The 27,004-nt window shown below is 40.2% G+C and overlaps 1 protein-coding gene across 1 annotated transcript; it reads right to left on the minus strand.

The window, feature by feature from the left end:
• Positions 1 to 12,382: 12,382 nt before the first annotated feature.
• p2ry8 (P2Y receptor family member 8) lies at positions 12,383 to 25,928 on the minus strand. The gene is made up of 3 exons (XM_034187049.1): positions 25,779 to 25,928; positions 22,527 to 22,878; positions 12,383 to 15,956 (listed from the first exon to the last, which is right to left on the minus strand). The coding sequence occupies exons 1-3, from the start codon at positions 25,897 to 25,899 to the stop codon at positions 15,191 to 15,193; spliced, it is 1,239 nt and encodes a 412-aa protein (XP_034042940.1). The 5' UTR covers positions 25,900 to 25,928; the 3' UTR covers positions 12,383 to 15,190.
• Between the last annotated feature and the right edge of the window lie 1,076 nt (positions 25,929 to 27,004).

Consider the following 27,004-nt stretch of genomic DNA (forward strand, 5'->3'; position numbering starts at 1 on the left):
TTTAGAAGTGAGTTTTGGCATGACCAGCTGTTATCATAAACCTGAAAGTGCAAATTTGACAGTGAATTGAAATATATATATAAACTAACCAGAAAATGCATTGTTTATTTGTGATTCCGTATGAATATCTGTGTGCCCTGTCAGTGAAACGTGAAATCATTCATTCCTGAGACTTTTTTAGTTTGTTCTTTTTAGTGATTATTTATTTATTTATTTTGAGGACCGCAATGTAAATAGGTTTTTTTTTTTTTTACTTTCTTGTGTTATCCTCAGCATTCATCGTCAGTATTTTATTGCTTTTATCAACGATATTGCACTATTTTATGTCTTGAATGTCAAATCATATCAAATGAAAAGTGATGGAGTGGAGCCGTCTGCTGTCCTGGTCAGAAAATCATCTCTTTGTGTGTTTTACGCCCAGTTTTAAGACCTATTAATTTGAAAGCCAGAAGTATTCATTATTGATATTTCTACGTTATTCAGATTAATAACAGAGAAAATATGCACTCAACGAAAACAAACAGTTTGTGACTTTAGTTCAAACCGACATTATAAAATTAAACATTGCATTCTAATTTAGAATATGAATGAGTTCAACGCAACAAATTACCTTTCCTTGTTTTTGGCAAACTCGGAAAAAAACTGTGCATCAGGCCGCTTACGTCATGATTTAGAGATCAGCGTGCATCCTCCACTGTGTTCCTCACTGTTCGGCGGGTGGATTATCTTGCATTGCTCTAGCATCTTTGCTTCTGACGAAGAGGACGTACCAGTACTTACGCGGTGACGTCATCACAGGAAAATTAAAAAGAAGAAGCGTCTCACATAAAATAAAAGGATAAAATGTCTATGTGGCACCAGTTTTATATATATATATATATATATATATATATATATATATATATATATATATATATATATATATATATATATATATATATATATATATATATATATATATATATATATATATATATATATATATATATATATATATATATATATTAAAAAACCTGACAAGATCAAATTAATATATAAAGATAAGCATATTAATTTGGATTAAAAGTAGAATGTAATGCAGCATCCAGACATTTCATCAGCTGAAGAGAAACTTTAGGAAATAAAAAAGAAAATGAAAAGAAAGGAAATTATTATTATTTTTTTTTTGTCATTTTTAAAAAAAATTTGTTTTTGTTTTCATGACTTTACAATGTCTTGTAGAGCAGCTCAGTGGATCATTAGCTGGCCTGCCAGTGGGTTTGAATCTCACTCATTTTGTCAGTCTGTGTTATTCAACAACACCCTGTCTCAGTCCACCCGGCTGTAAATGGGTTCCAGCCTTGGCTTGGGAAATAACCTGAGTCCAGACCAGTGGGAGTCGTGTCTGCTTCACTTTATGAAATCCCGAGATAAGATCAGGGCCAGTATGGGACTGATGTGGTTATTCCCGAGGATAGGGAAGTGTGGGATGAACTGCTTCGTCTGCTGCCACCGCGACCCAGACCCGGGTGAGAGGCAGAAAATGAATGGGTGAATGGCTCATCTGGTTAATAAAAAAAAAAAAAAACTTTAACAATAATAATAATCTTTCCAAAATCTCTTCAAATTTACAGTTACACTACATTTTACAGAGATAAAATTCAATATTGGTACGTTTGGATTGTTGTCCAAATAAATTTCCCAAAAAGTCAGAGAATAACCACAGCTTTATATCTCTCCTCCACAAATCGATCAATAAATGCATAAATAGGTGTAATGTATAAAATCTTTTCAGTGTGTTTGCTGTGAGTCCTGTTACTCATTAGTAGCTGTTTGCACATGCACAGTGCAAGTGGTTGGACGCTTGTAGCGCTTCAGCAGCGGGATACCCTCACGACGGCTGACCAGAATATCAAACAGGTTTGATTTTCATCTGACCATACGATCACCAATCAGGAGGTGGTCGTGAGATGTTAAACGCAGCTCGTTACTCCATGTATACTAAACGATGCAGGATGCGCAATTAACCTGAAACTTGGTACGATCCAAAAAATTCTCGCACGAATGAAAAATCAGCTGAAAAAGGGCCAAAACTCCCACTGGCACCAGTAGATCATGGCAGTGTTCTATTTATTTGTGACACCGGTTATATCAGATGGTTATCTAATTAGAACTTGGCTTTATTTTTTTAATGCCTTTTTTTAACAAATAAAAAATGGCATATTTTACAAAAGCACATTTATCTGTAAACACCAACTCACATTAACATGTTGGTTTACATAGAATGAATGAGTCAACCAAGCAGTATTAGCGGAGGCACATTTTACCCAGAATGCCATCTGTCTGTGTTTGTTACAAAACTTCAGAATTAGTGCATTATTCAACATTAAAAGATATATGTTATATCTTACCTTTGCACAAATTACAGAACTGACATTAATGGAGTTATTCTATCAGTGCTAATTTTATTTACACACCAAACCATAAGTCAGCATTGCTTTATTTTCCAAGACCGCCGCCTGACGGCAGTGTTGTGATTGAGTAGAGAGTTGAGCTTTGTGGCTCCTCTCAGTCGCTTCTGCGCTGGAAGCCATGTAGTAAACTGGAGCATCCAGCAGGGGGCAGGACCGCTCAAAGACAGAAGTGCTCACTCATTGCTTGGGTCTGTCATCGACTGTGGTGTTAAAACTCAAAATCAGCTTGTTAGTAGTTGCAAGTGTAAGTGTAAGTGCATTTATCAGTTATCTGTAACTTCTTATACATTTTTGGGTGGTTTATCATTTTAACTTTATCAAAGATAACTTTTCAGTTATCTGATTATCTGTTATCGAGTTAATTTTTTGGTTATCTGTGCCCACCACTGCATCCAGGTTCTGGAGCAACACATGCTGCCATCCAAGCAACGTCTTTTTCAGAGATGTCCCTGCTTATTTCAGAAAGACAATGCCAAGTCACATTCTGCACGTGTTACAACAGCATGGCTTTGTAGTAAAAGAGTGCGGGTACTAGACTGGCCTGCCTGCAGTCCAGACCTGTCACCCATTGAAACTGTGTAATGCATTATGAAACGTAAACTACAACAACAGAGACCAACTGAAGTCGTACATCAAGCAAGAATGGGAAAGAATTCCATCTACAAAGCTTCAACAATTAGTGTCTTCAGTTCCCAAATGCTTATTGAGTGTTGTTAGAAGGAAAGGTGATGTAACACAGTGGTAAACATATCACTGTCCCAGCTTTTTTGAAACATGTTGCAGGCATCCATTTCAAAATGAGCAAATATTTGCACAAAAACAAAAAAGTCTATCTTGTCTTTGTGGTGTATTCAATTGAATATAGGTTGAAGAGGATTTACAAATCATTGTATTCTGTTTTATTTACATTTTACACTACGTCCCAACTTCATTGGAATTGGAGTTGTATATATATGTTACTCGTATGTTACTGCTGCAAATAAGTATTTGAACACCTGTGAAAATCAATGTTAATATTTGGTACAGTAGCCTTTGTTTGCAATTACAGAGGTCAAACGTTTCCTGTAGTTTTTCACCAGGTTTGCACACACTGCAGCAGGGATTTTGGTCCACTCCTCCACACAGATCTTCTCTAGATCTTTCAGGTTTGGAGTTTCAGCTCCCTCCAAAGATTTTGTATTGAGTTCAGAGACTGGCCAGGCCACTCCAGGACCTTGAAATGCTTCTTACGGAGCCCCTCCTTAGTTGCCCTGGCTGTGTGTTTGGGGTCATTGTCATGCTGGAAGACTCAGCCATGACCCATCTTCAATGCTCTTACTGAGGGAAGGAGGTTGTTTGCCAAAATCTTGCAATACATGACCCCATCCATCCTCCCTTCAATACGGTGCAGTCGTCCTGTCCCCTTTGCAGAAGAGCACCCCCAGAGTATGATGTTTCCACCCCCATGCTTCACGGTTGGGATGGTTTTCTTGGGGTTGTTCTCATCCTCTAAACATGGTAAGTGGAGTTGATTCCAAAAAGCTCTATTCTGGTCTCATCTGACCACATGACCTTCTCCCATGCCTCCTCTGGATCATCCAGATGGTCACTGGTGAACTTCAAACGGGCCTGGACATGTGCTGGCTTGAGCAGGGGGACCTTGCTGCCCTGCACGATTTTAAACCATGACAGCATCATGTGTTACTAATGTAATCTTTGTGACTGTGGTCCCAGCTCTCTTCAGGTCATTGACCAGGTCCTCCTGTGTAGTTCTGAGCTTTCTCAGAATCATCCTTACCCCACAAAGTGAGATCTTGTATGGAATCCCAGACCGAGGGTCATTGACAGTCATCTTGTGTTTCTTCCACTTTCTAATAAATAATCATAACAGTTGTTGTCTTCTACCAAGCTGCTTCCCTGTTGTCCTGTAGTCCATCCCAGCCTTGTGCAGGTCTACAGTTTTGTCCCTGGTATCCTTAGACAGCTCTTTGGTCTTGGCTATGGTGGACAGGTTGGAGTGTGATTGATTGAGTGTGTGAACAGGTGTCTTTTATACAGGTAACAAGTTCAAACAGGTGCAATTAATACAGGTAAAGAGTGCAGAATAAGAGGGCTTCTTAAAGAAAAATTAACAGGTCTGTGAGAGCCAGAATTCTTGCTGGTTAGTAGGTGATCAAATACTTATTTGCAGCAGTAACATACAAATAAATTAGTAAAAAATCATACGTGATTTCGGGATTTTTCTTTTTAGATTATGTCTCTTACAGTGAACATGCACCTAAGATGAAAATTTCAGACCCCTCCATGATTTCTAAGTGGAAGAACTTGCAAAACCGCAGGGTGTTCAAATACTTATTTTCCTCACTGTGTATATATATTTCTAAAACAAAAAGAAAAGTAATCAGCCGTGTTTTGTGATGAACGTCTCAGAACACTGCGTCAAGCGTCAGCACGATTTAAATGGGGGTGAGATCTTGTGGTTTTAAGTTCTCCTTTTCAGTTTTCTGGTTGTCAGCAACACAACCTAAAACATTTCTTTATATTTTGGGTTAAACACCTTTGTTCAGTCCATATCGGACTTTTGTACAATAGACTGTGTCCAGATAGAATAAAAACAAACAAACAAACAAACAAACAAACAAACATGAAGTCTACATCCAAACTGATGTTTGAATGTCTGTGAACAGAAAAGAAGAAGAAGAAACAAAAGAAATCAGATTTTTTTAAATTTATTTCAATGTGTATCCACTGTGGTGACCCCGAACAAACGGGAGCAGTTGAAGGGACGACAACAACAACAACAACAACAACAACATTAACATTTATTTATTCTGGCACGTCCAAACTATGTCCAGAATTATGTCTGAGAGAGAGAGAGAGAGAGAGAGAGAGAGAGAGAGAGAGAGAGAGAGAGAGAGAGAGAGAGAGAGAGAGAGAGAGAGAGAGAACAAAACAAACCATGAAATCTGATATCTATTTTTTTTTTTTTAAACATTGGCATATCTTCTGTCTATAAGTATTTTTAACAGGAAATAAATATATGAATGAATAAATAAATAAAACTGAAATCTAAATATTTATTTATTTATTATATATTCAGTTTGATATTTGAAAGTCTGAACTTCTTCTTTCAGCTGTTCCCGTTAGGGGTCGCCACAGCAGACCAATCGTTTCCATCTCACCCTGTCCTCTGTATCCTCCTCTGTCTCACCAACCACCTGCATGTCCTCCCTCAGCACATCCACAAACCTCCTCTTTGGTCTCCCTCTTCTCCTCCTGCCTGGTGGCTCCATCCTCAGCATCCTTCTCCCTATATACCCTGGGTCCCTCCTCTGCACATGTCCAAACCATCTCAATCTCACCTCTGTGACTTTGTCTCCAAACCGTCCCACCTGAGCTGTCCCTCTGATATGTTCATTCCTAATCTTGTCCATTCTCATCACTCCCAAAGAGAATCTCAACATCTTCAGCTCCGCCTCCTGTCTTTTTGTTAGTGCCACCATCTGTAATCCATCCAACACAGCTGGTCTCACTATTGTCTTGTAAACTTTCCTCTTCGCTCATATTCTTCGGTCACAAATCACTCCTCTGCCACCTTTCTCCACCCACCCGGTATGAAAATTCAATTTATACTCTGTATCTTTATTTTGGCTTGTTTTACGCTGGATGTCCTTCCTGACACAACCCTCCTCATTTGTCCGGGCGTGGGACCAACACTCAGAATGTACTGGCTGCACACCCCATGTGGCTGAGTTCTTAGAATGTCTGAACAGCATGAACAAAATATACAATTTTGGCTCATCCATGTTGACTTTATTTATTTCTTTTAAGTCTGAACAGTACTTAAAAAACAAACAAACATGAAATTCACTTTCTGGCATATTTATGTTGATATTTGAATGTATAAACAGCAAAAAAAAAAAAAAAACAATTTTTCGGGCATATTGAAGTTAAGTTTTAAAATCTGAATGGAGGAAATTATAATAATAACAAAAACTAAAACAAACATGAAATTCAATTTTTGCAAATCTGATTCCAACTCAATCTGGAGGTGGATTACACACTCAGTCTGGAAGCTCTAGAGTCTAGACGCTCAAATCAGACTTTGAAAGTGTCTTTTCTGTCAGTTGCAGTGCAACAACCAGTGACAACTGATGTGTAAATCGTAGCCACAGCAACCCAGATATACTGTCAAAGGTCATGACATCTGGACACACAAACCAAGGGCGGGTCCAGGGGTGACTGTGGGTGGCATTAGAGTGCCTTGATTGGAGAGTGATGTCACCTCAGAACATGGTGCCATTTTGGGTTCAACTGCGCTGAACTACTGAATGAACCTTTAATGTTTTCAACAGTTTCTTAAATCGTTTAACCACAGACAGCAACACTTGCAGGTACAGGTGCTATCAAAATAAATATAAAAATATTTAAGCTATCAAATTTTCATAAATTTACAATTTATGATGATTTATTTAATGAATTTAAAGGCTGATTTATGCTTCTGCAGTTCTGTAACTCCGTGTCATGCAATGACGTGCATGACCGTTTTAAAGTTCTCCGTCTCTGGATTATGCTTTATTCTGGACTAAACTGACTCTCAACAAGCTTTTCTTTCTACAATCATCACCTCCAAATCAAAGGTAAGCTGGATACTTTCCTCTTTTACCGATTTCGTGCTGTAAATGTGTGGACTTTTCTGATCCATTTATCAGCGTGCGCGCTATATATATGATGGGAGATGAAGGATTAAAAGCAGAAACGTGTCAAATCACAGCCATTTGTGTCTGATTTAACAGCTGCATGTCAGGTTTCAGGTCCCAGTCTGAACACGGTTTGAAAAAAATAAACGGTCGTACTTTTAATCACAGAAATGATTCCTCTCCCACTTTCCACAAATCGGCGAGTGTCAGTGCTGAACTTTAATTTGTACCTCTGCACATCCAGACTGCTCGTGGGTTTTAATGGAAATACATTGTGATCGGACGGGACATTTATCCAATGTGAACCATATGTATGTAACGGATTAGTTAAATTTGGAGGCGCTGAACATTCTACGGGAATCCTGCATCGGGATGTGCACCTCATTAATGACAAGGTCAAAATTACCTCTGATTTTTTTTTTCTGCTAAATGTATTTGATCCATTATCAAAATGTTATCTGCATGTACACTGTAAAAACTATTAATATATGATGAGAGATGAAGGATTGAAAGCAGCAAAGTGTGAAATCACAGCTTTTTGCTGTGTCTGAGGATTTAACAGGTGCACGTCAGGCTGCGGGTCCGAGTCAGAGCACAGTGTGAAAAAATAAACGGTCGGACTTTTAATAATGTAGATGACTCGGGCCCCACATGTGAGGGGTTTAATGGAAATACATTGCAATCGGACAGGACAATTTATCCGATGTGAGCAAAAAATCTGCTGTACAATATCAGTTACAAAATTACTATATATGCAGACAGGGGAAAAAAAAAAATCAGTTACATACAATGTTTATTACATGAAAACAATGAAAACCTTTGGGACTTTTTTGTCCGGTGACTACGAACATCTGGTTTATACAACGACGACGGTTTAGGTCAGCTTTACTGTACATGGGACTGAACAATAAATTTACCTCTCAAAGCTTTGACGATGAAGTCACTTCCATTCCACACAGCTGACTTTATTTTCCCAAATTTTTTTCTGTTTGGATCTGAAGGGAATCTGTACATCTTGAAGATCTTGCTGTGACTATTTGTGCCTCCAAATGCACAAGAACCCGTCATTTTCAGCGAATAAATACATAAATAAATAAAATAGCTGGATTTACATGCAGACAGATTAACAGCGAACGCTATTTTGGAACCAAGATGGCACCATGAGTCACGTGACCGATTTTTTTTTTTTTAACTTGTCATGTTGCCACTCTCTCTAATCAAGGCACTCTAGGTAGCATGGACCTGGAATCTGAAGGGCCATCTCAGGTGCCAGTCAATTACTATAAACTTTGACTGGCGATCAAGTCAGCTGTGGGACTTAAGATTGAACTACTTGATGAGAAACTTGTCCATTAAATGTGTAGCGGTGCAACAGGGATTCTGTCACTTTGGTGATCTGGGTTGGGCATCCTCAAACCTGAATGTTCAGTTTTTAATCAAGTGAGAGCATTTAACATGTTAGTTTGTAATGTCACCCCTGCAGAAATCAACCTCCCAACTGCAAATATTTCCAAAAGTCCTGTTTAGGGAGTTTGTATTTAGTTGCCAGTTGCTGAAAGGACATTAAGTTGTCACCCTCAAAAACATCTCCAACATAAATAATCCCAGCTACAGCCCATGATTTCCAATACAGAGTTTTTTCCCCACTTTCAACTTTTTATTATGCCAAAGGGGTGACTGTTTGGTAAAGAAAGGGTCAAGGCCAATAATATCATGTGATCTTTGTCAGGTTTCTTTGGCAAATGACAGCAACGGATTACTAGACGGAATTTCACATCCAGCTTGAGACATAAAAGCCTGCAATGGAATAGGCTCCGTAAGTTCCTTTTCAATCAGAACCCAGCCTGGGCTTCTGTGATGTCTATTTTAGCCAACTGATTGAGAGAAAAGGCATAATGATACCAATCTATTCTTGGTAGGTTAAGGCCTCCATCTTCAACTGCAGCCCTCATATTATTTCTGTTTAAGCGAGGTCTTCCCCCCCTCGTGCTATGTTGAATTTTTTAAGTAAAGAGGATGGGAGACTTATGGGTAGCAAGTGCAAAATATAGTTAATTTGTGGGATAATCATCATTTTCAGGACATTTATTCTACTCAACAAAGATAATCCTAATTTAGCCTAATTTTGTAAAGTGTTCTCAATTTTCATCAGGGGGGAAGTAAATTTTCTGTCATGTCTTTTAAACCTGGTGTAAGTTTTATCCCCAAGTACACCAAACCTGAAGGGAGCCAGTTGAACTGCCAATTCTGTCTAATACTTGATGGGCATAGTCTAGACAGGGGCATTGCCTCTGATTTTCCCCAATTTATTTTATAGCCTGAAAAACGAGAGAAAGTATCAATTAAAGACAAAATTTGAGGAACAGCCGTCTCTGGATTTGAGGTCACTAACAAAATATCATCCGCATATAGAAATAGGCAGTGTTCCTTTCCAGTTAAAATACCCTTAATAACTGAATTATTCCAGATGGCCGCCACTATGGGCTCCAATGCATGTGAAAAAAGTAGAGGGGACAGCCCTGTCTTGTACCCCGGTATAAGGGGAAACAGGAGGACAAGTTCCCATTTGTCATCACTGAGGCCTTGGGATTACGATATAGAAGTCTAACCAAATTTCTAAAGGAGGGGCCTAATCCAAACCTGTTTAGTGTTCTGAGCAAGTCCACTCCACTCCATCAATAGCTTTCTCCGCATCTAAAGAGAAAGCAACTATGGGTTCAGTGTGATTCCTTGACTGCCAGATTAAATGTAGTAGTCTACATACATTATCTGCTGAAGACCTACATCTAATAAACTCTACCTGATCCAGATGAATGAGGTTGGGTAGATGCACCTCCAGCCTCCTGGCTAATATCTTGGCCAGTATTTTAGCATCTACATTTATAAGAGACACTGGATGATAATTTACACACTGTTGCCTTTCTTATGTATCAATGGTATTATTGCAGATTGCATACTCTCTGGCATGTTACCCCTCTTAATTGCATCACTAGCCTTGGTCCTAGTAGGTCCGCAAATTCTTTATAGACATCTGTTGGCAGCCCATCGTTTCCAGGAGCTTTCCCAGAGCTCATCTTCTTTATAGCTTGCTGAACCTCTTCCAGTGTAATATCTCCCCCAATCTCCTTTTGTTCTTCCTCAGACAGGGCTGGTAGATCCACTTGGAACAAAAACCTATTTCCTCTTATTCTATCCCACCCTGTAAAGTGTACAATCTTTGGTAGAATATCTTAAATAATTCATTAATTTCTCCTCTGCCTGTCACTACTGTCCCATTTTCATTCTCCACAGAAGTTATTAAGGTGCAATTAAGCTGCTGTTTTACTCTTTGGGCTAAAAATATCCCTGCTGCTTCTCCTTGCTCGTAACTCTTCTGTCTACATTGGAATAATGAAAATTCAGCCTTTTTCTGCAGTATGGAATTTAGTTCAAATTTCAGTTTATTCAACTGGGTTAAAAACTACTGGGTCTTGTTGGGATGCATACATTTTTTCAAGATCCTTAATTTCTTTCTCCAATTCAAATAATTGGACAGTAGCTTGTTTTTTCAAATAAGAACTGTGTTGTATTAAGCGACCCCTCAAACAGGCTTTAAATGCATCTCATTCTGGTCCGGGATTGGAAGCTGATCCTTCATTAAATTCCCAGTACTCAAGAATTTCCTTTTTGATAAAGTTACACGATTCTTCATTTTTGAGCAAAGAGGTATTAAGTCTCCAACAGCCTCGAGGGGTTTCGGATTCTGTTTTAAAACCCAACATTACCTCAACTGATGCATGGTCTGAAAGCACAATATTTCCAATTGAAGCAGAGACAGCTGCACTAATTGTTTTGATAATAGGAAATAATTTATTCTTGAATATGAAGAGTGTGGATTTGAACAAAAGGTGTACTCCCTTTTGCGGGGGTGTAGAGTTCCCTAGACATCAGCTAAACCAAGATAATCTTCCAAAACATCTATGGCTAGTTGTGATTTATGTACTAATCCCACCTTAGTGACTTTTGATTTATCTAGGACTTGGTTTCTTACCTGGTTAAAATCCCCCCCAATAATTATGTAAGTATCCCCCAATTGTTTTGCCACATTGCAAATATTAGCAAAAAAAATCAGGAGAATCTGTGTTTGGTGCATATACGAGTATATTAATGAAAAAGCATCTGCTACCAAACACATATGCACTGACTGCTACCCACCTGCCTTCTTTGTCCGAAAGTTGTTTGTGAATAGTGATATTTACATTTTTACATAGTAGGATACAGACACCCCTTTGGCTAGATGAGTAAGTGTAACCAGTTGTGACTGACTCTGCGTTGTGTTTGAAGAAGGAGAGTCTCAGACGTGGGTATCTTTGGAGGTCGTCTCCATTTAATTTCTGACAAACAGTGAAATTTAAAAAAAAAAAACCCTCCGGTCAGTGGCTTCTACACGGTATGCCCCTATACAAATTAAATGACACAAATATATGTTTCAGCATGTCGTAGGTACTTTAGAACAAACCTAAACTAGCCAATAAACTTAAAAATGCAATTAACCAAAGCTAAAATTCCGTCCCGACTGCCAGACGACTTACCTCTCCCACAGACATCAGTAACAAAAGGGGAGAGGATAGGCGCGAAAACGTTACTTATAGAGGGCAGTGTCACATTAAAATGTGAACGTAAGGGGACAGGTGTATATTAAAGTTCCACACACTGACCTGGAGGCCCAACCTGTCAGGTATTAACTAAAATAAATGAATAAAAATAAAATAAAAGTTACAGATTTTGTGTAATTATACCAATAACTAATTTAAAACATATTTTACATACACACATTGCTGCTGTATAATTGACCCTGTTACATACTGTAGGTACTATAAAATACTTTACTGACCCAATCCCTCTGCAGTTTTGTTGACTTCTCATTATCTAGATGAGTTTCTTGTAAAAAAAACAGACATCTACCTTCTTTTGTTTAAGGTACAGGAGAAGTTTCTTCCTTTTGATAGCAAGATTGGTCCCCTTAACATTCCATCCATCCATCCATTTTTTTCCGCTTTATCCGGAGTCGAGTCGCAGGGGCAGCAGCTCAAGCAAAGCCGCCCAGACCTCCCGATCCACACACACCTCCCCCAGCTCCTCCGGGGGAACCCCAAGGCGTTCCCAAGCCAGCAGAGAGATGTAATCCTTCCAGCGTGTCCTGGGTCTTCCCCGGGGCCTCCTCCCAATGGGACGTGCCCGGAACACCTCTCCAGCGAGGCGTCCAGGGGGCATCCAGAAAAGATGCCCGAGCCACCTCAACTGACTCCTTTCGACGTGGAGGAGCAGCGGCTCGACTCCGAGCTCCTCCCGAGTGACATTCCAAGAAAGAAATTTAAATGTATCTACCATCTTAATATAACCTACTCTCAGTCATCATATTTAACTTTGAAAAACCAATCCATGTAGGTGAAATCATGTGAAAGCAACTTGGTCTCATTGTGACTGTAATGTACACAGAAAAAAAAGAAAAAGGCCAAAAGAGGAAAAAAAAACAAACATATGAGAACCACAGAGAAATAGGATAGCTCCTTTATCCCCAAAACAAAACACAAAATAGTACGTCTGTGAAAATCCTGAAGTCCCGACCTGGAACCCGCAACCCCCCGCCTCCCCAATATATTCATATCATCATTTACAGCACCAGGGGAAAGATAAGTTTGTACAAATAGCCAGACTTTCAAATACAATAAAATCAAATAGCCCCACTAAAATAAAAAACCCCAGTGGTTCCTTATGATTCAGTGTAAAAAGAATCAACATGTTTGACACTTGTATTATCAGGTTGAATGTCCATCATATCAAGTCTGCACAGAGGACTATCGGATGCAGTTTACCACCCATTGGGGACATCTACATCTCCAGACGTAGAGACAAAGTCACCTACATCCTCTGAGACTCCACCCACCCTGTGCACAGTCTGTTCACACCCCTTCCCTCTGGAAGGAGGCTGTGCAGCATCCGGGCAAAAACATCCAGACTGAAAACAACAGCTTCTACCTGAACGCTGTCAGACTGATGAACAGTTCAACATCCACCACCAAACTGTGAACATTGCACAACATGCACATTGTCACCTTCTTAATACTCTAATGCTGCTGCTGCTGCCAACCCTGTGCCCTTTATATTTTATGGCCACAGGGGTGCGCATATTGTACATTGCAAAAGTTTATACTACAGGCTAGGTTTTAAAAAAAAAAGTCCCAGTTAACTACACCAAGACCTGGAGAAACTGCATTTTGTTCTGCCTCTAAGGGTCGAGTGACAATAAAAGTGAGTCTGAGTCTGTCTCTTTACCACATTAATGTCCTCATTAATTTTTCCAGTCCAGAAGAGGTAAAGGATTAGGAAGATAAAATACCTGTTGCGCGTGGAAAGTAATTTTTAACTGTGAGAAAAGTAATAAAACCACAACTGTACTGCTTTGCTCCAGCATTGAACCATATAAACCTGAGCATGACTGTGTGTTTAATAACGAAAACCGAATGACTCACGTAACAGTTTGTTTAAATGAAGCTGTAAGCGGTACCATCCTCTCTGTCCCCGCGGCATTTTTTATCCGGCTCTCTTGGAAATAAATAATATATCCGTCATCTCCTCAGGAGAGGTGAAGGTGTGTCGGATGTTGTCCGCCACAAGTCTCAGCACGGCCGGGTACAACATAGAGTAACGAAGGCCTTTCTCCTGAAGCTGTCTCTTCACTCTGTCAAATTTTTTGTGCTTCTGTATAACATCTTGGGAAAGATCCTGAACAAAAAAATCCTCTTTCCTCACCATTCCACTCGCTCCTTCTCCCGAGCTGCGTGCAGCACCGTCTCTTTGGTTCCGAACCTCAGGAAACGTACCAGGACATGCCGGGCTCGGTTGCCCCGCTGACCTGCTCTGTGGGCGCGCTCAATTTCAAACTCCGGGCCCATTTCAATATGCAGAACTTCTGCCATGAACTTCTGCATGTCTTCTGCAGTAATTTACTGTTAAATTTCACTATCTTTTATTTGGCTAAAAATTACTCACACCACGGAAAGCACCTTTTTGGAGTTACACTGAAATCTCTTTGTAATGCAAATTACAATGACAATAAAGGTGATTCTGATGTCTCGCTCTTCGGCGCCGTCCTCTATTCCAACTCTACGGATGTTACTGCGGCAGCCGGCGTCCTCGAGGTCGCCGTGCCGACTGTGGCATCCAGGTTCTGACTTTGATCTTCCAGGTCTGATATTCGAGTCTCAGCTTCCGTCACCCGAGCTCCCAGGTTATCCACCGCTGCCTGAACTGCATCCATACCCGATTTTAACCCAGTCATATCAGAAGCGATATTCTGTAGCAACACTTTAATGGTCGTTACCTCGGTTGCGGTGTCCATCTGGGATGGTTTTGGAGTAGCCGCCATGTTGTCAACGTGTTTCCCTCCGTCTGTCATGCGAGGCTCCTTAAACTGTACTGCGTAAGAGTTTTCTGGACTTGTGGCATAATAAAATAAAGTTGTGCTTCCCCCGGCAAATAGTTTCAGTGTTTAAAGTATATCCATCATCATTTTTTAAGGGGGAGGAAGGTGAGCGGCTCCGCAGCAGTGACACTACCCGGCCATGTTGGACACCCGCTTCACCAGAAGTCCATGATTGGAGCATTTTTAAAGTTTGACCCCTGTGTTATTTTTCATTGACCACTACCTGGCTGTAGCTGCCACCCTGGAATGGCCACCATACATTTGGGTCAGCCATGGTACACTGAGAGCAGATTGTAAATGTTGTTTAGTCCCATAAAATGGTACCCATGAAGTCAAAATTGGCTTCACTCTAATGGACTTTTACTTTGACCAGCTTAAGGCACATTTGTGCAAAAATCATGCTGCTTAATCGGTGTCTCAATGTGCAACATCAGCCAGGTGGATGAATTAACTTAAATGTGTGACCAGTATTCCATTAAAATAAGCTTTTCTGTGCACTGCAGACGTCTCACATCTTTTACTTCACCTCCTCATAAAAAATGGGAGCGAAAACAAAAGTGCTGCCTTGATATTTTTGTTGAGTATATTTCCCTTTATCGTAAATGATGGTGAGTCTGTGTTAAGGACATTTTGCTGTATTCTCCCTCGTGATCACCATAACCACAGTTCGTGGAGCGCTGGCTCTCCCTGTGCTCCAACTTGGAGTCGCTGCTGCTGCTGGTCTGCAGTTTCATAATCTGCCGTAGCTTTTGTCTGAACTCTTTGGAGGCAAAGTAGTAAATGAAGGGATCGACACAGCTGTTGAGGCAGCTGAAGCAGAGAGACAGTTTGTAGGCCATGTAGATGGTCTCGTTGTAGAAGAGCCTCAGCACACTGTGGACCAGGAGCAGGATGTTGTTGGGAGCAAAGCAGATGGTGAAGACCAGGAGAACGATGACAGCCAGACGTTTGGCTTTCTCCTTCTGCTCCGTCTTGGAGTCTCTGGACAGTTTACATATGACGCTCACGTAGCAGAACGTGGTGATGCAGAAAGGGAAGAGGAAGAGGATGAACACTAAGGTGAAGAGGAAGGCTACCCACGCTAACGTGGAAGGGAGCATGTCTTTCTTCAGCACGTCAAAGCAGGTGGTGATCCCCAGTTCAGGAATGATGAAGGTCAGGTCTGTGGTCATCAGTGGGTACAGAATGCTCAAAACCAACACCCACATGAGGATGCAGCTGAAAACGGCAACAACCTTCCTTTGTCTAATCCGTCTGAAGACCATCGGCTTGACGATGCCCAGGTAGCGATCAACACCAATGGCGGTCATGGTCAGGATGGAACAGTACATGTTGGTGAAGAACATGAGGGTCATGAACCTGCAGGCATATACATGGAATGTTGGTATGAATCAAGACATCTTATGTCCAATTGTTTTAAGGCAAGCTGTTTGTGCACGATATTGAAACAGTTTCTCAGGCGATGCTTTGATTAAATCCTAATAACTGTACTGCTACCCGTTGACAGGTTATATGCTAAAAGTATAAAACAACAACAACAAGAACAAACTTAGATGAATTTGGGATTAAGAAAGTTGATATTTCTTTGCTTGTTTTAGGAGGTTGTGTATAGTTTGTGAATAAAAGGTGGTTTTTGGTTTAAACTTTTGTTGAAACAAGATGTGAAAATGCAAATAAAACACACTTAAGCACCCAGACGTAAGGTGCCCTGACACTTGCACGAGTTTGATCCACACAGTTGCAAACCGTTGTAAACTGCGCGGCTTTGTGCAAGTGTGCAAAGAAAATTTTTAAATGTTCAAAATCTCCACCAGGCATTAATTACGTGAACTTCACATGAACATTGGGCAAATATTTAAAAAAACACTGCATGTGAGTGTGAGTGATTGCGTCAGGGCACCGCATCAGAGTGCAGCTCATCTGATTATAACAAGATGTTAAATCTATTGCAAACATACTTTTACAGTTGCTTATAAGAAGGAATTAACATGCAACTGTTTTACCAAGCTATTACAATATAAATATTACAAATAGTTACCTTTTAGATGGTTTCAATCGTGTTCTCCACCTCATGAAGCGTGGGAAATGAGAATGCCTGCAAGTGTCAGGGCACCTTAATTCACAGAGATTTTCCGCCCAGGGGCGGAATTATTCTGAGTTGAAGGGGTGCACAGGTCTGACTTGGTTGGGAGTTTGGTTAAATAAAGAGGGTGAAAGCAGGAAGATGGCACGCTGTAAATTTTCTCAAATCTCAGCCACATTAAGTGCACGTCAGTGCATTCAGAGTGCCCGTCCCAAGCACAGATAAATGAGTGCAGTTGCGTCAAGAAGGGCATCTGCTGTAAATTTTTCAAACAGGCATGTAGATCACAAATTGAATTCCCAAACCAAATCAGCTGAGATTAATAATGACTACCACTTTTGCTCTTATCCAACAGGGTGCCGGAGGAATTTGGGCTACTTTGGCTGAAGAAGAGACTGAGAACATGTCCAGATACAGCAGGAGAGGAGGAAATAATTTGGCAATGTGGTGGGGTTTTGAATGTTGGCTGTATGAGTGGTAAAGGGAGATAAAGGGAGAGAGCTGCTTGATATGAAGGAGAAGAGAAAGGTAGACACACTGGGCCTCATTTATCAAATGAACGTATGGCAGAAAACGTGCGTTCGACCATTTTTACGCAAACTTCGGTATTTATCAATTTGGATGTGAGCGGAGGCTAAGACAAATCTCACGACAGAGCTCACGTCTGGTCTGAGCTCGTGTACACAAATCTGAGTCTGTGGATCTGCGGCGCAGCACTACAAAATCTGTCTGAGTCTGAAAATAATTATGAAACAAACCTCAGCTGTCATCCAAGCATAAGCAGCCACATATTCAGAACAGATCAAAATGGATTCTTAAAATGGATTAAACAAAATTAATTTAAAAAAGCGCACGCAGCTATTTGTTCCTCCGTCTCTGCCAGGGTCAGGCTGGGGTCTCGTTGGCCTCCCCCAGTCTGCCTAATGCTGCACTTAAGTGCCGCAACACGTTTTTTGGTGGCCATCTTTAAATCGGACCACTTTTTCTTGACCTAAATGCAAACAATTCTTAATCAATTAGCAGGCATAAGCCTTTAACTGTGGGTGCATAAAAGACTGATTCAAAATCATGAGGCATAGGTTAAGTCAAAGAATTCTTCAAACCTCAGGCAGAGTCCGTTCCTCTGCGGCAACGCTGTTGACCGCCTCCGTTACACTCTTCCACACGACATTTTTATGAGCGCCTTTGACTCCACTTTTCAGACTGCCAAAAAGTACAAGTTTGTTTTTCTCCACCTCTGATGTTAGGATGCTGATTTCCAGTTTTTCTTCTTCCCAGTGCTTCTTCTCTCCATGTTGAGTTCAGTGGGCGAGGCTTCCAAACCATGAATATTTAAGGGCATAGCATACAACCCCTGGCAAAAATTATGGAATCACCGGCCTCGGAGGATGTTCATTCAGTTGTTTAATTTTGTAGAAAAAAAGCAGATCACAGACATGACACAAAACTAAAGTCATTTCAAATGACAACTTTCTGGCTTTAAGAAACACTATAAGAAATCAAGAAAAAAAGATTGTGGCAGTCAGTAACGGTTACTTTTTTAGACCAAGCAGAGGAAAAAAATATGGAATCACTCAATTCTGAGGAAAAAATTATGGAATCACCCTGTAAATTTTCATCCCCCAAACTAACACCTGCATCAAATCAGATCTACTCGTTGACATTGACCCTATGTGTCTTTTTACAAGGAATGTTTTCGCAGTTTTTGCTCTATGGCAAGATGCATTATCATCTTGAAACATCCCCAAACATCCTTTCAATTGTCCAAAATATCAACGTAAACTTGTGCATTTATTGATGATATAATGACAGCCATCTCCCCAGTGCCTTTACCTGACATGCAGCCCCATATCATCAATGACTGTGGAAATTTACATGTTCTCTTCAGGCAGTCATCTTTATAAATCTCATTGGAACGGCACCAAACAAAAGTTCCAGCATCATCACCTTGCCCAATGCAGATTCGAGATTCATCACTGAATATGACTTTCATCCAGTCATCCACAGTCCACGAATGCTTTTCCTTAGCCCATTGTAACCTTGTTTTTTTTCTGTTTATGTGTTAATGATGGCTTTTGTTTAGCTTTTCTGTATGTAAATCCCATTTCCTTTAGGCAGTTTCTTACAGTTTGGTCACAGATGTTGACTCCAGTTTCCTCCCATTTGTTCCTCATTTGTTTTGTTGTGCATTTTTCGATTTTTGAGACATATTATTTTAAGTTTTCTGTCTTGACGCTTTGATGTCTTCCTTGGACTACCAGTATGTTTGCCTTTAACAACCTTCCCATGTTGTTTGTATTTGGTCCAGAGTTTAGACACAGCTGACTGTGAACAACCAACATCTTTTGCAACATTGCATGATGATTTACTCTCTTTTAAGAGTTTGATAATCCTCTCCTTTGTTTCAATTGACATCTCTCGTGTTGGAGCCATGAGTCATGTCAGTCCACTTGGTGCAACAGCTCTCCAAGGTGTGTTCACTCCTTTTTAGATGCAGACTAACGAGCAGATCTGATATGATGCAGGTGTTAGTTTTGGGGATAAAAATTTACAGGGTGATTCCATAATTTTTTCCTCAGAATTGAGTGATTCCATATTTTTTTCCTCTGCTTGGTCTAAAAAAGTAACCATTACTGACTGCCACAATCTTTTTTTCTTGATTTCTTATAGTGTTTCTTAAAGCCAGAAAGTTGTCATTTGAAATGACTTTAGTTTTGTGTCATGTCTGTGATCTGCTTTTTTTCTACAAAATTAAACAACTGAATGAACATCCTCAGAGGCTGGTGATTCCATAATTTTTGCCAGGGGTTGTACTAATGACGATTAAATTCAGCCACCGCATTTATCAAGAGCCAATTCGTACGCTGGGATTGGTCAGATACAAATGTTTCATAAATCACACGTGTGTCTTGTCATAAGACCAATTATGTGCTCAGATCTGCGTCTGTTTTTACGCAATGTTGATAAATGAGGCACACTTTGTGTTCAAGAGACCAAGTGAAAGGGAAGTAAAGCTAACATTGGAGTGAGTTCAAATTGTTGCGTTATGGTGTGGGAGAAGAAATAGTGTTGGTTCATTTCAAAGGAAATGTTTCTTAAGAGTGTGTTGGAAGTTAAGCAAGTGTCTGACAGGGTGAGAATTTGGAAACTGAAGCAGTGATGATGAATGTCATCAGTGAATATGCCCCACAGGTCGGTTGTGAGATGAAGGAGAAAGATGATTTCTGGAGTGAGTTAGATGAGGTGGTGGAGAGTGTACTGAAGCATGAAAGAATGTTGATTGGAAGGGAATTTAACGGGCATGTTGGTGAAGAGAACAGAGGCAATAAGCAATAAGCAAGCCGATGGTAAATTTTGCACAAAGGATGGACATGACTGTCATGAATAATTATTTTTAGAAAGAGGAGCACAGGGTGACATATATAAGAGTGGAGGAGGGTGCACATGGGAGGGCTACAGCCTATGTAGATGAAACCTAAATGATATTAGAGACTTTATGGCGAGAGTGTAGCTAGCAGACAAGATCAGACACTTGAAGGTCAACTATCCAATAGTCCAGAAGCCAGTCATCAATTTTGACCTGATTTGTACCACTGAAGGTGACCAAACGAAACTTAGAATCCAGCCTCAGTGTACCATGATCTACACAAAAATGTATGATAACCATCACAGAGTGGTAGCTGTTATCAGCTAGGGGTCAATGAAGAATTACACAGAGGTCAAAATGTAAAAATGCTCCAGTCATGTTGAAAACTATATCACATTTGTCTGATCATAACGAAAACGGTATAGTTTGACTATCTGTGACGAAATGTTCTGTAGTTATAGAGTAAAAACAACAAAAATGGCGCCAAAGGTCAGTTTTAGTTTGTACAGGGGTCAAAAGTTAAAGTTTCTCCAATTTCAGTAAAAAAAAATGATGCAAATTATTGGTTGAAATAAAAGGATTAATAAACTGAATCGTTTTGACTGTGTTGAATGTTTGGTCTCCAAAGTAAAGGTCAAACAAGGTCGACGTCCATTGAATTCAATGACATGTGGCCTATGTTACCCTGTAACGTGATAACTAAGCATGACAGATGGTGCAAACTATTCCTTACTAGAACCCTGTCAACCCATACAATAATTTGCATTATTTTCTACTGAAATTGGAGCAACTTTAACTTTTGACCCCTGTACAAACTGAAATTGACCTCTGTCACCATTTTTGCTGTTTTTACCCCATAACTCCAGGACATTCCGTCACAGATAGTCCAAACTATACCTTTTATGGAATTGTTATGATCAGACAAATAATGTGATGTAGTTTTCAACATGATTGAAGCATTTTTACATTTTGACCTCTTTGTAATTCTTCACTGACCCCTAGCTGGCTACAGTTACTACCCTGTGATGGTTATCATACATTTTTGTGTCGGCCATGGTACACTGACGTTGGATTCTAAGTGTCATTTTGTCACCTTCAGTGGTACAGAAATCCTGCTTGGACCATGGACTACAAAGTAAGGGAGAGTGTGGCAGAGAGGTGAAGTAGACAGTGGAGGTAGGGTGGAGAAAGGTGGCATTATTGATCTGTGGTAGAAGGATATCTGCAAAAGTGAAAGGGAAGGTTTACAGAAGTAATGAGGCCAGCTGTGTTGTATATCTTAGGGGTGCTAAGAAAGACAGGAGGCAGAGCTGGAGGTGGCAAAACGGAAGATGGAGTTTTCATGGAGTGACTAGGATGGACCGGATTAGGAACGGCCATTCATTTTGGGACTCCCCTCACCCTGGCTTCCTCCCTGCCACCTTGAAAGCAGTGTGGTTTTTACTGCTGCAGCCTTCAACTCCCCTAGCTGGGTGGCGCGGGCCCCTCCTGCTGTGGCCTTCACCCACTTTGCCTCAATTCGGATGACGGACTGCTTTAAGTTTACTGCACATAAACAATGTCAAATGTATATGTGTTGTTTTTAATTCTGATGTGTGCCACTATTACGTTCAACTAGTAATAATTGTGGATTAATTGCTGTATTTTGTCTGAGGTAATTGGAATTTCATTGTGGTTGCACTCATGTAATGACAATAACAATAAATCTCATCTCACATCACGCAACACAGGACAGCATGCAGACAAAGTCAGAGGTGAGATTGAGATGGTCTGGACATATGCAGAGGAGGGACCCAGGGTATATAGGGAGCAGGATTCTGAGCATGGAAGCACCAGCCAGGAGGAGAAGGGGGTCAAAGAGGAAGTTTATGGATGTGGTGAGGGACGAGATGCAGGTGAATGGATGCTCTGCTGTGGCGACCCTTAATGGGAGCAACCGAAAAAAAGAAGATGATGCTCAATTCCATATTGTGTGAAGTTCTCTGTTTGTTTGTATGTGTTTCCACCCACCACCAGAACACACACTTGATATTCATACAACTTTGTCCAGTTTTGACCAAGAAATTGCGTATAGACTTGGAATTGGCCCTCAGACAGCCTACACTTATAGTAGTTACCTTGTGCCTAATATCTAATTAAGACTACAAAATCACACTGAGAAACTGCTGAAGAAGTAATACACGTGTCTTAAAAGAGGCTGATGTTAAGCCCTTCATAGTGACCCTCAAAGGTTGATCTTGAGGTAAAATTGTAGAAACTCTGGAAACCTCAGACACTGATTTGACTATGTGAAGCTGGAGCAGGTCATAGAATTCTCAACATATTCAAACGGTGATGTGTTGTGCTGCAGAACAAACCACGTGAGTGAAATTTTTACATTAAGTACATCATAATATTGGTGCAGTAGGAGATCTAAATTCTGTGTACCTTCACTGAAACGTCTCCAAACTTCAAACGTGTCCAACAAATATTGGAATACCTGCACATTTTGTCTCCTAGTGTCCAGTTGTATCTTTGGAGCTGGTAGACAACCTGGAAGGGCAGCGCAAATCCGACGGCCAAATCGGTGAGATTGAGATTGATCATGAAGATGATAGAAGGAGTCTTTGGAGAGGTGTAGAAGACCAGGAGAAAAAGGGAAAGACCATTTCCTACCAAGTTAATGGTCATAATCACAATGTAGATGACCGAGATGGTGACGCTGGTGCTGACATTTTGAAACAGGTTGAGGGTGGCGTTGTCTAGTATGGTGCTGTTTGTCACCCACGGCATGATGGGAAGGGAATGACCTCTCAACACCTGTTTATCCTTCTGGCAAACCACAGTAACTGCTGGAAACAAATACATCTTTGAATTCATGTGACAATTCTACACAAATATACATAAAAACAATTGTGTGAAATAACACATCATCAAAATGAAAAAAATCACGTCACGACAGTGTCACTCATTTTGTGACGGGTGTTTGAAAAAGCACGAGACTGGGTGGGTAATTTCAGTCAGTGGCACTGAGAAGATGGGGATCAATGATCTGTCTGCAGCCCGACCACTAGGGGGAGATACAGGCATTTTAGCCTCACTTTTTTGCTGGTTGGCAGAACCAGAACCACCAATGTGTTGGTCTAGAGACAGCATAGTGTTACCACAACTCTGTGTGAGTGTAAAAGATAATTTGCACATATGATGTTACCAAACAGTTTTTAACTTACATGACAATACACCAGTAATGAAGAGTTACAATAATAACAGCAATAATAGTGACCATAATGACAAAAAATACAGATACAATATGGTTTATCATAAGAATTAAAACAAGGTTAGGAGTCAGGTCAGGGTGTGTGTACCAGTGCTGTCAAATCCATCACACCACAAAACCTCCTTGAGTCTTAGATGTCAACCACCCAGGCAGACAAACAGCCCATCCCCACCTCTCAGAATTAGTTATCTGTCTGCTGCAGCCAGGTGAAACATGGATATCACCTTGGTCTTTTCTAGCTGCTGGGGTCCTCAAGACTGAGGCACCCTCTGTGCTAGACCATGCCCACAGAAACACACCACATAGCCAAAATGTCACAGCTGATGCTCCTTCACAGTGCAAGCAATGCGCTTCATCTTTGTCTGCCTCAATAACCAGTCACTTGACACAAAATACTTGCTGCAGTACCCAAAGATTCTCCGAAGAGGCCTGTTACCAAAGATATCGAGTCACCACCTTACGTCAACTTGGAAGGAGTCTCCACTCTGAACCATGAAGACACCCACATTTCATCTGGTTGCAACAGGTAGAGTGAAGAAGCAGGTGGTTGTCTGCTGGGGTGGTTGCTATCCAGGACTCAAGGCATTTTCTTTGTGTTGTGGATGTGGCAATGCACGGCACCAGCACCAGCTCCCAGACCTGATCTGATCTTGAATGTCTGACCTGAAGATCTTACCTCAAGTACATCTTGATTGTTGAATTTCAGCTCCAACTGTGCACAGAGGCAGGATTGTCCGAATACTTTTGGACCTGACTGTACATTTGAAAGAAGCCCAAATCTGTCGGTAAGGCACTGGGTCGGACTCACTCAAACTACTCACTCATGTACAGTAGCTAATAAATAAATGCTGATAAAAGGCAGCACGGTGGCTTAGCAGTTAGCACTGCTGCCTCACAACAAGATGGTCATGAAATCGATTCCCACCTGGGGTCTTTCTGTGTGGAGTTTGCATGTTGTCCCCGTGTTTGTGTGGGTTCTCTCCGGGTATCCGGCTTCCTCCCACATCCAAAGACATGCAGGTTAGGTGGATTGGAAACTTTAAATTGTCTGTAGGTGTGTGTGTGCAGGTGTGAATGTGTTGTCCAGGGTGTACCCCCGCCTCACGCCCTATGACTGCTGGGATAGGCTCCTGCCACCTGTGACCCTTATTTGGAGTAAGCAGTTGAAGATGAGTGAGTTATAAAAGACACTCCGTGCTCATCTTTGATTGATCTCGAGGTGTGAAATAATGTATTTGTCATCGCTCCACTGTGTAATGTGTTTGCACATGGATGGGTATTAAGACTGGGTGCAGTTTTCACACAGGAAAAGGATACATCTGATATGTGGTGAACGCCAACTGTCACTGAAAATAAACATGATACGTTACTGACGATGGCCTGGAGGCATTCTTAATGCTTAGAGAATAAGAGTACTGAAGAGAAGTGGACCACAAAACTTTCTCTGACATGTAGTGAGAGGTCATACACACACACACACACACACACACACACACACACACACACACACACACACACACACACACACACACACACACACACACACACACACACACACACACACACACACACACACACACACACACACACACACACGTTTGTGTTATTGCCAGTCTGACAGGATATTGTGCAACGGAACACATCACATTGCTCCATAAATGAAATAAGTGAACAATGTCACAAGGATTACTTTTAAATCAACATCACAGATTTGCCATGAAAAAATTTGTCTAAAGCTCAAATCTGTGTTTGCATTAATTAATTAGTTCGTTAGTTAGACTGTCCAGTGAACAACTCAAAAACCACACAGATTGTCATTTTTGCAGGCAACATGTAACATTGTATGAAGATGTGCAGTAAGATTTTTATAAGTAAAATTATAGCTGATTTTTTTTAAAGCACATTATAAATCCCATTGCTCACAATGGAGGTGCTCAGCTCGGGGTACGATTTAGTGCAAAGTCAAACTAATGCCCAACCAATACACAAATATATTATATAAAAAGTGTGATTTTTACTAAAAGAAGGAAGCAATGATGGCATTTACCAATTATGAACTCAAAATGGATCAAATATATATAATTTAGTTGGACTTTAAAACATGTTTCTCAATATTTTCCCAATAACTGACAAAGTAAAAACTAATTATGTTATAATTATTAAAGTGTATTTTATTCATCAAATCATATTTCATCAATAATATGAGTCAAAAAAATCTACTAAAATAGCTATTGTTGTTGATATTTGGGAGATTTTCTATATTTTATATAATATTATATATTAAATATTTTCCTTCTGGGCTGTTTTTGTGGGTTTATCCACTGACATTGCTCCCATTTTATCATAAAAAAAAAACATTATAATCTCTCAATTTGACATTTCTCTACCTTCACATTCAAAAATGTGGAGCAATGAACATAAGGTTTGCATTTCTCATAATAAAACCGAGTTGAGATCAATTTGTGACGGACTCACCGAGAACAATGCAGGCCCGTAGAGAAGCACGAGGCAGTTGGAGATGCAGGTGGAGACAAATTTGACTGTTGAGGAAATGGAGTTTGAATCTGTCAGGGCAACAGTGAGGAAATGGGGTCATGTGACATTTGTACCTCTTGCAGGAGAGGCCATCCAGATCACTCATTTTGTGAGCTCGTAGGAGGATACAGCAACCGTAGTAAATTTCAGCACAAAAAACAAAACAAAGCAGATTTTATATATTTGTCTGAGTCATATCAAGAAAACAAGCGTTGTAACTTTAATCATCAGTCACTGCTAATGTTACAGTGCATCCGCAAAGTATTCACAGCGCTTCTCTTTTCCACATTTTATGTTACAGCCTTATTCCAAAATGGAGTAAATTCATTGTTTCCCCTCAAAATTCTATTCACAACACCCCATAATGACAACACTTTTTTTATTTTTGTAAATTTATTAAAAATTAATAAAACAAAAAAAAAATCATGCGTACATAAGTATTTACACACTTTGCTCAGTACTTTGTTGATGCACCTTTGACAGCAATTACAGGCTCACGTCTTCTTGAATATGATGCCACAAGCTTGGTGCACCTATCTTTAGGCAGTTTTGCTCATTCCTCTTTGCCACACAACTCAAGCTCCATCAGGTTGGATGGGGACTGTTGGATGCACTCAGGACGCACCTGAGTTCAATTTTGAGCTTCATGGCAAAGGCTGTGAACGTGTCATTTCTTAGGTTTTTTTTTTAATAAATTTGCAAAAATCTCAAAAAAAATTTTCACATTGTCATTATGGGGTATTGTGTGTAGAATTTTTTTTTTTTTTTTTAGGAAAAAAATTAATTTCATCCATTTTGGAATAAGGCTGTAACATAAAATGTGGAAAAGTGAAGTGCTGTGAATACTTTCTGGATGCACAGTATGTTAATGATGTGATTGTCAAATGTTAGTTCATTGTCAGAAATCAAAACATCTCTGAGCTTCAGAAGCTGCTTGCTGTTTTTTTCGAAATGTGACTTTGAATATGAAGAAACATTTGAAGGCCGGATGACTACATGTCTGAAGATCTTTGAGATTATAAAAATGCAACACAAGACGCTATGCTTATTGCTGCATTAACTAAATGATTAATAAACACAGCAGACACACCCACTGGATAAAATACATAATGCAAAAGATTAAAAGGCAAACAAACAATTGCAGTGACCATATTATATTAGTGAGA

The sequence above is a fragment of the Thalassophryne amazonica genome, chromosome 14, assembly GCF_902500255.1.
Source record: "Thalassophryne amazonica chromosome 14, fThaAma1.1, whole genome shotgun sequence".
NCBI lineage: Eukaryota > Metazoa > Chordata > Actinopteri > Batrachoidiformes > Batrachoididae > Thalassophryne > Thalassophryne amazonica.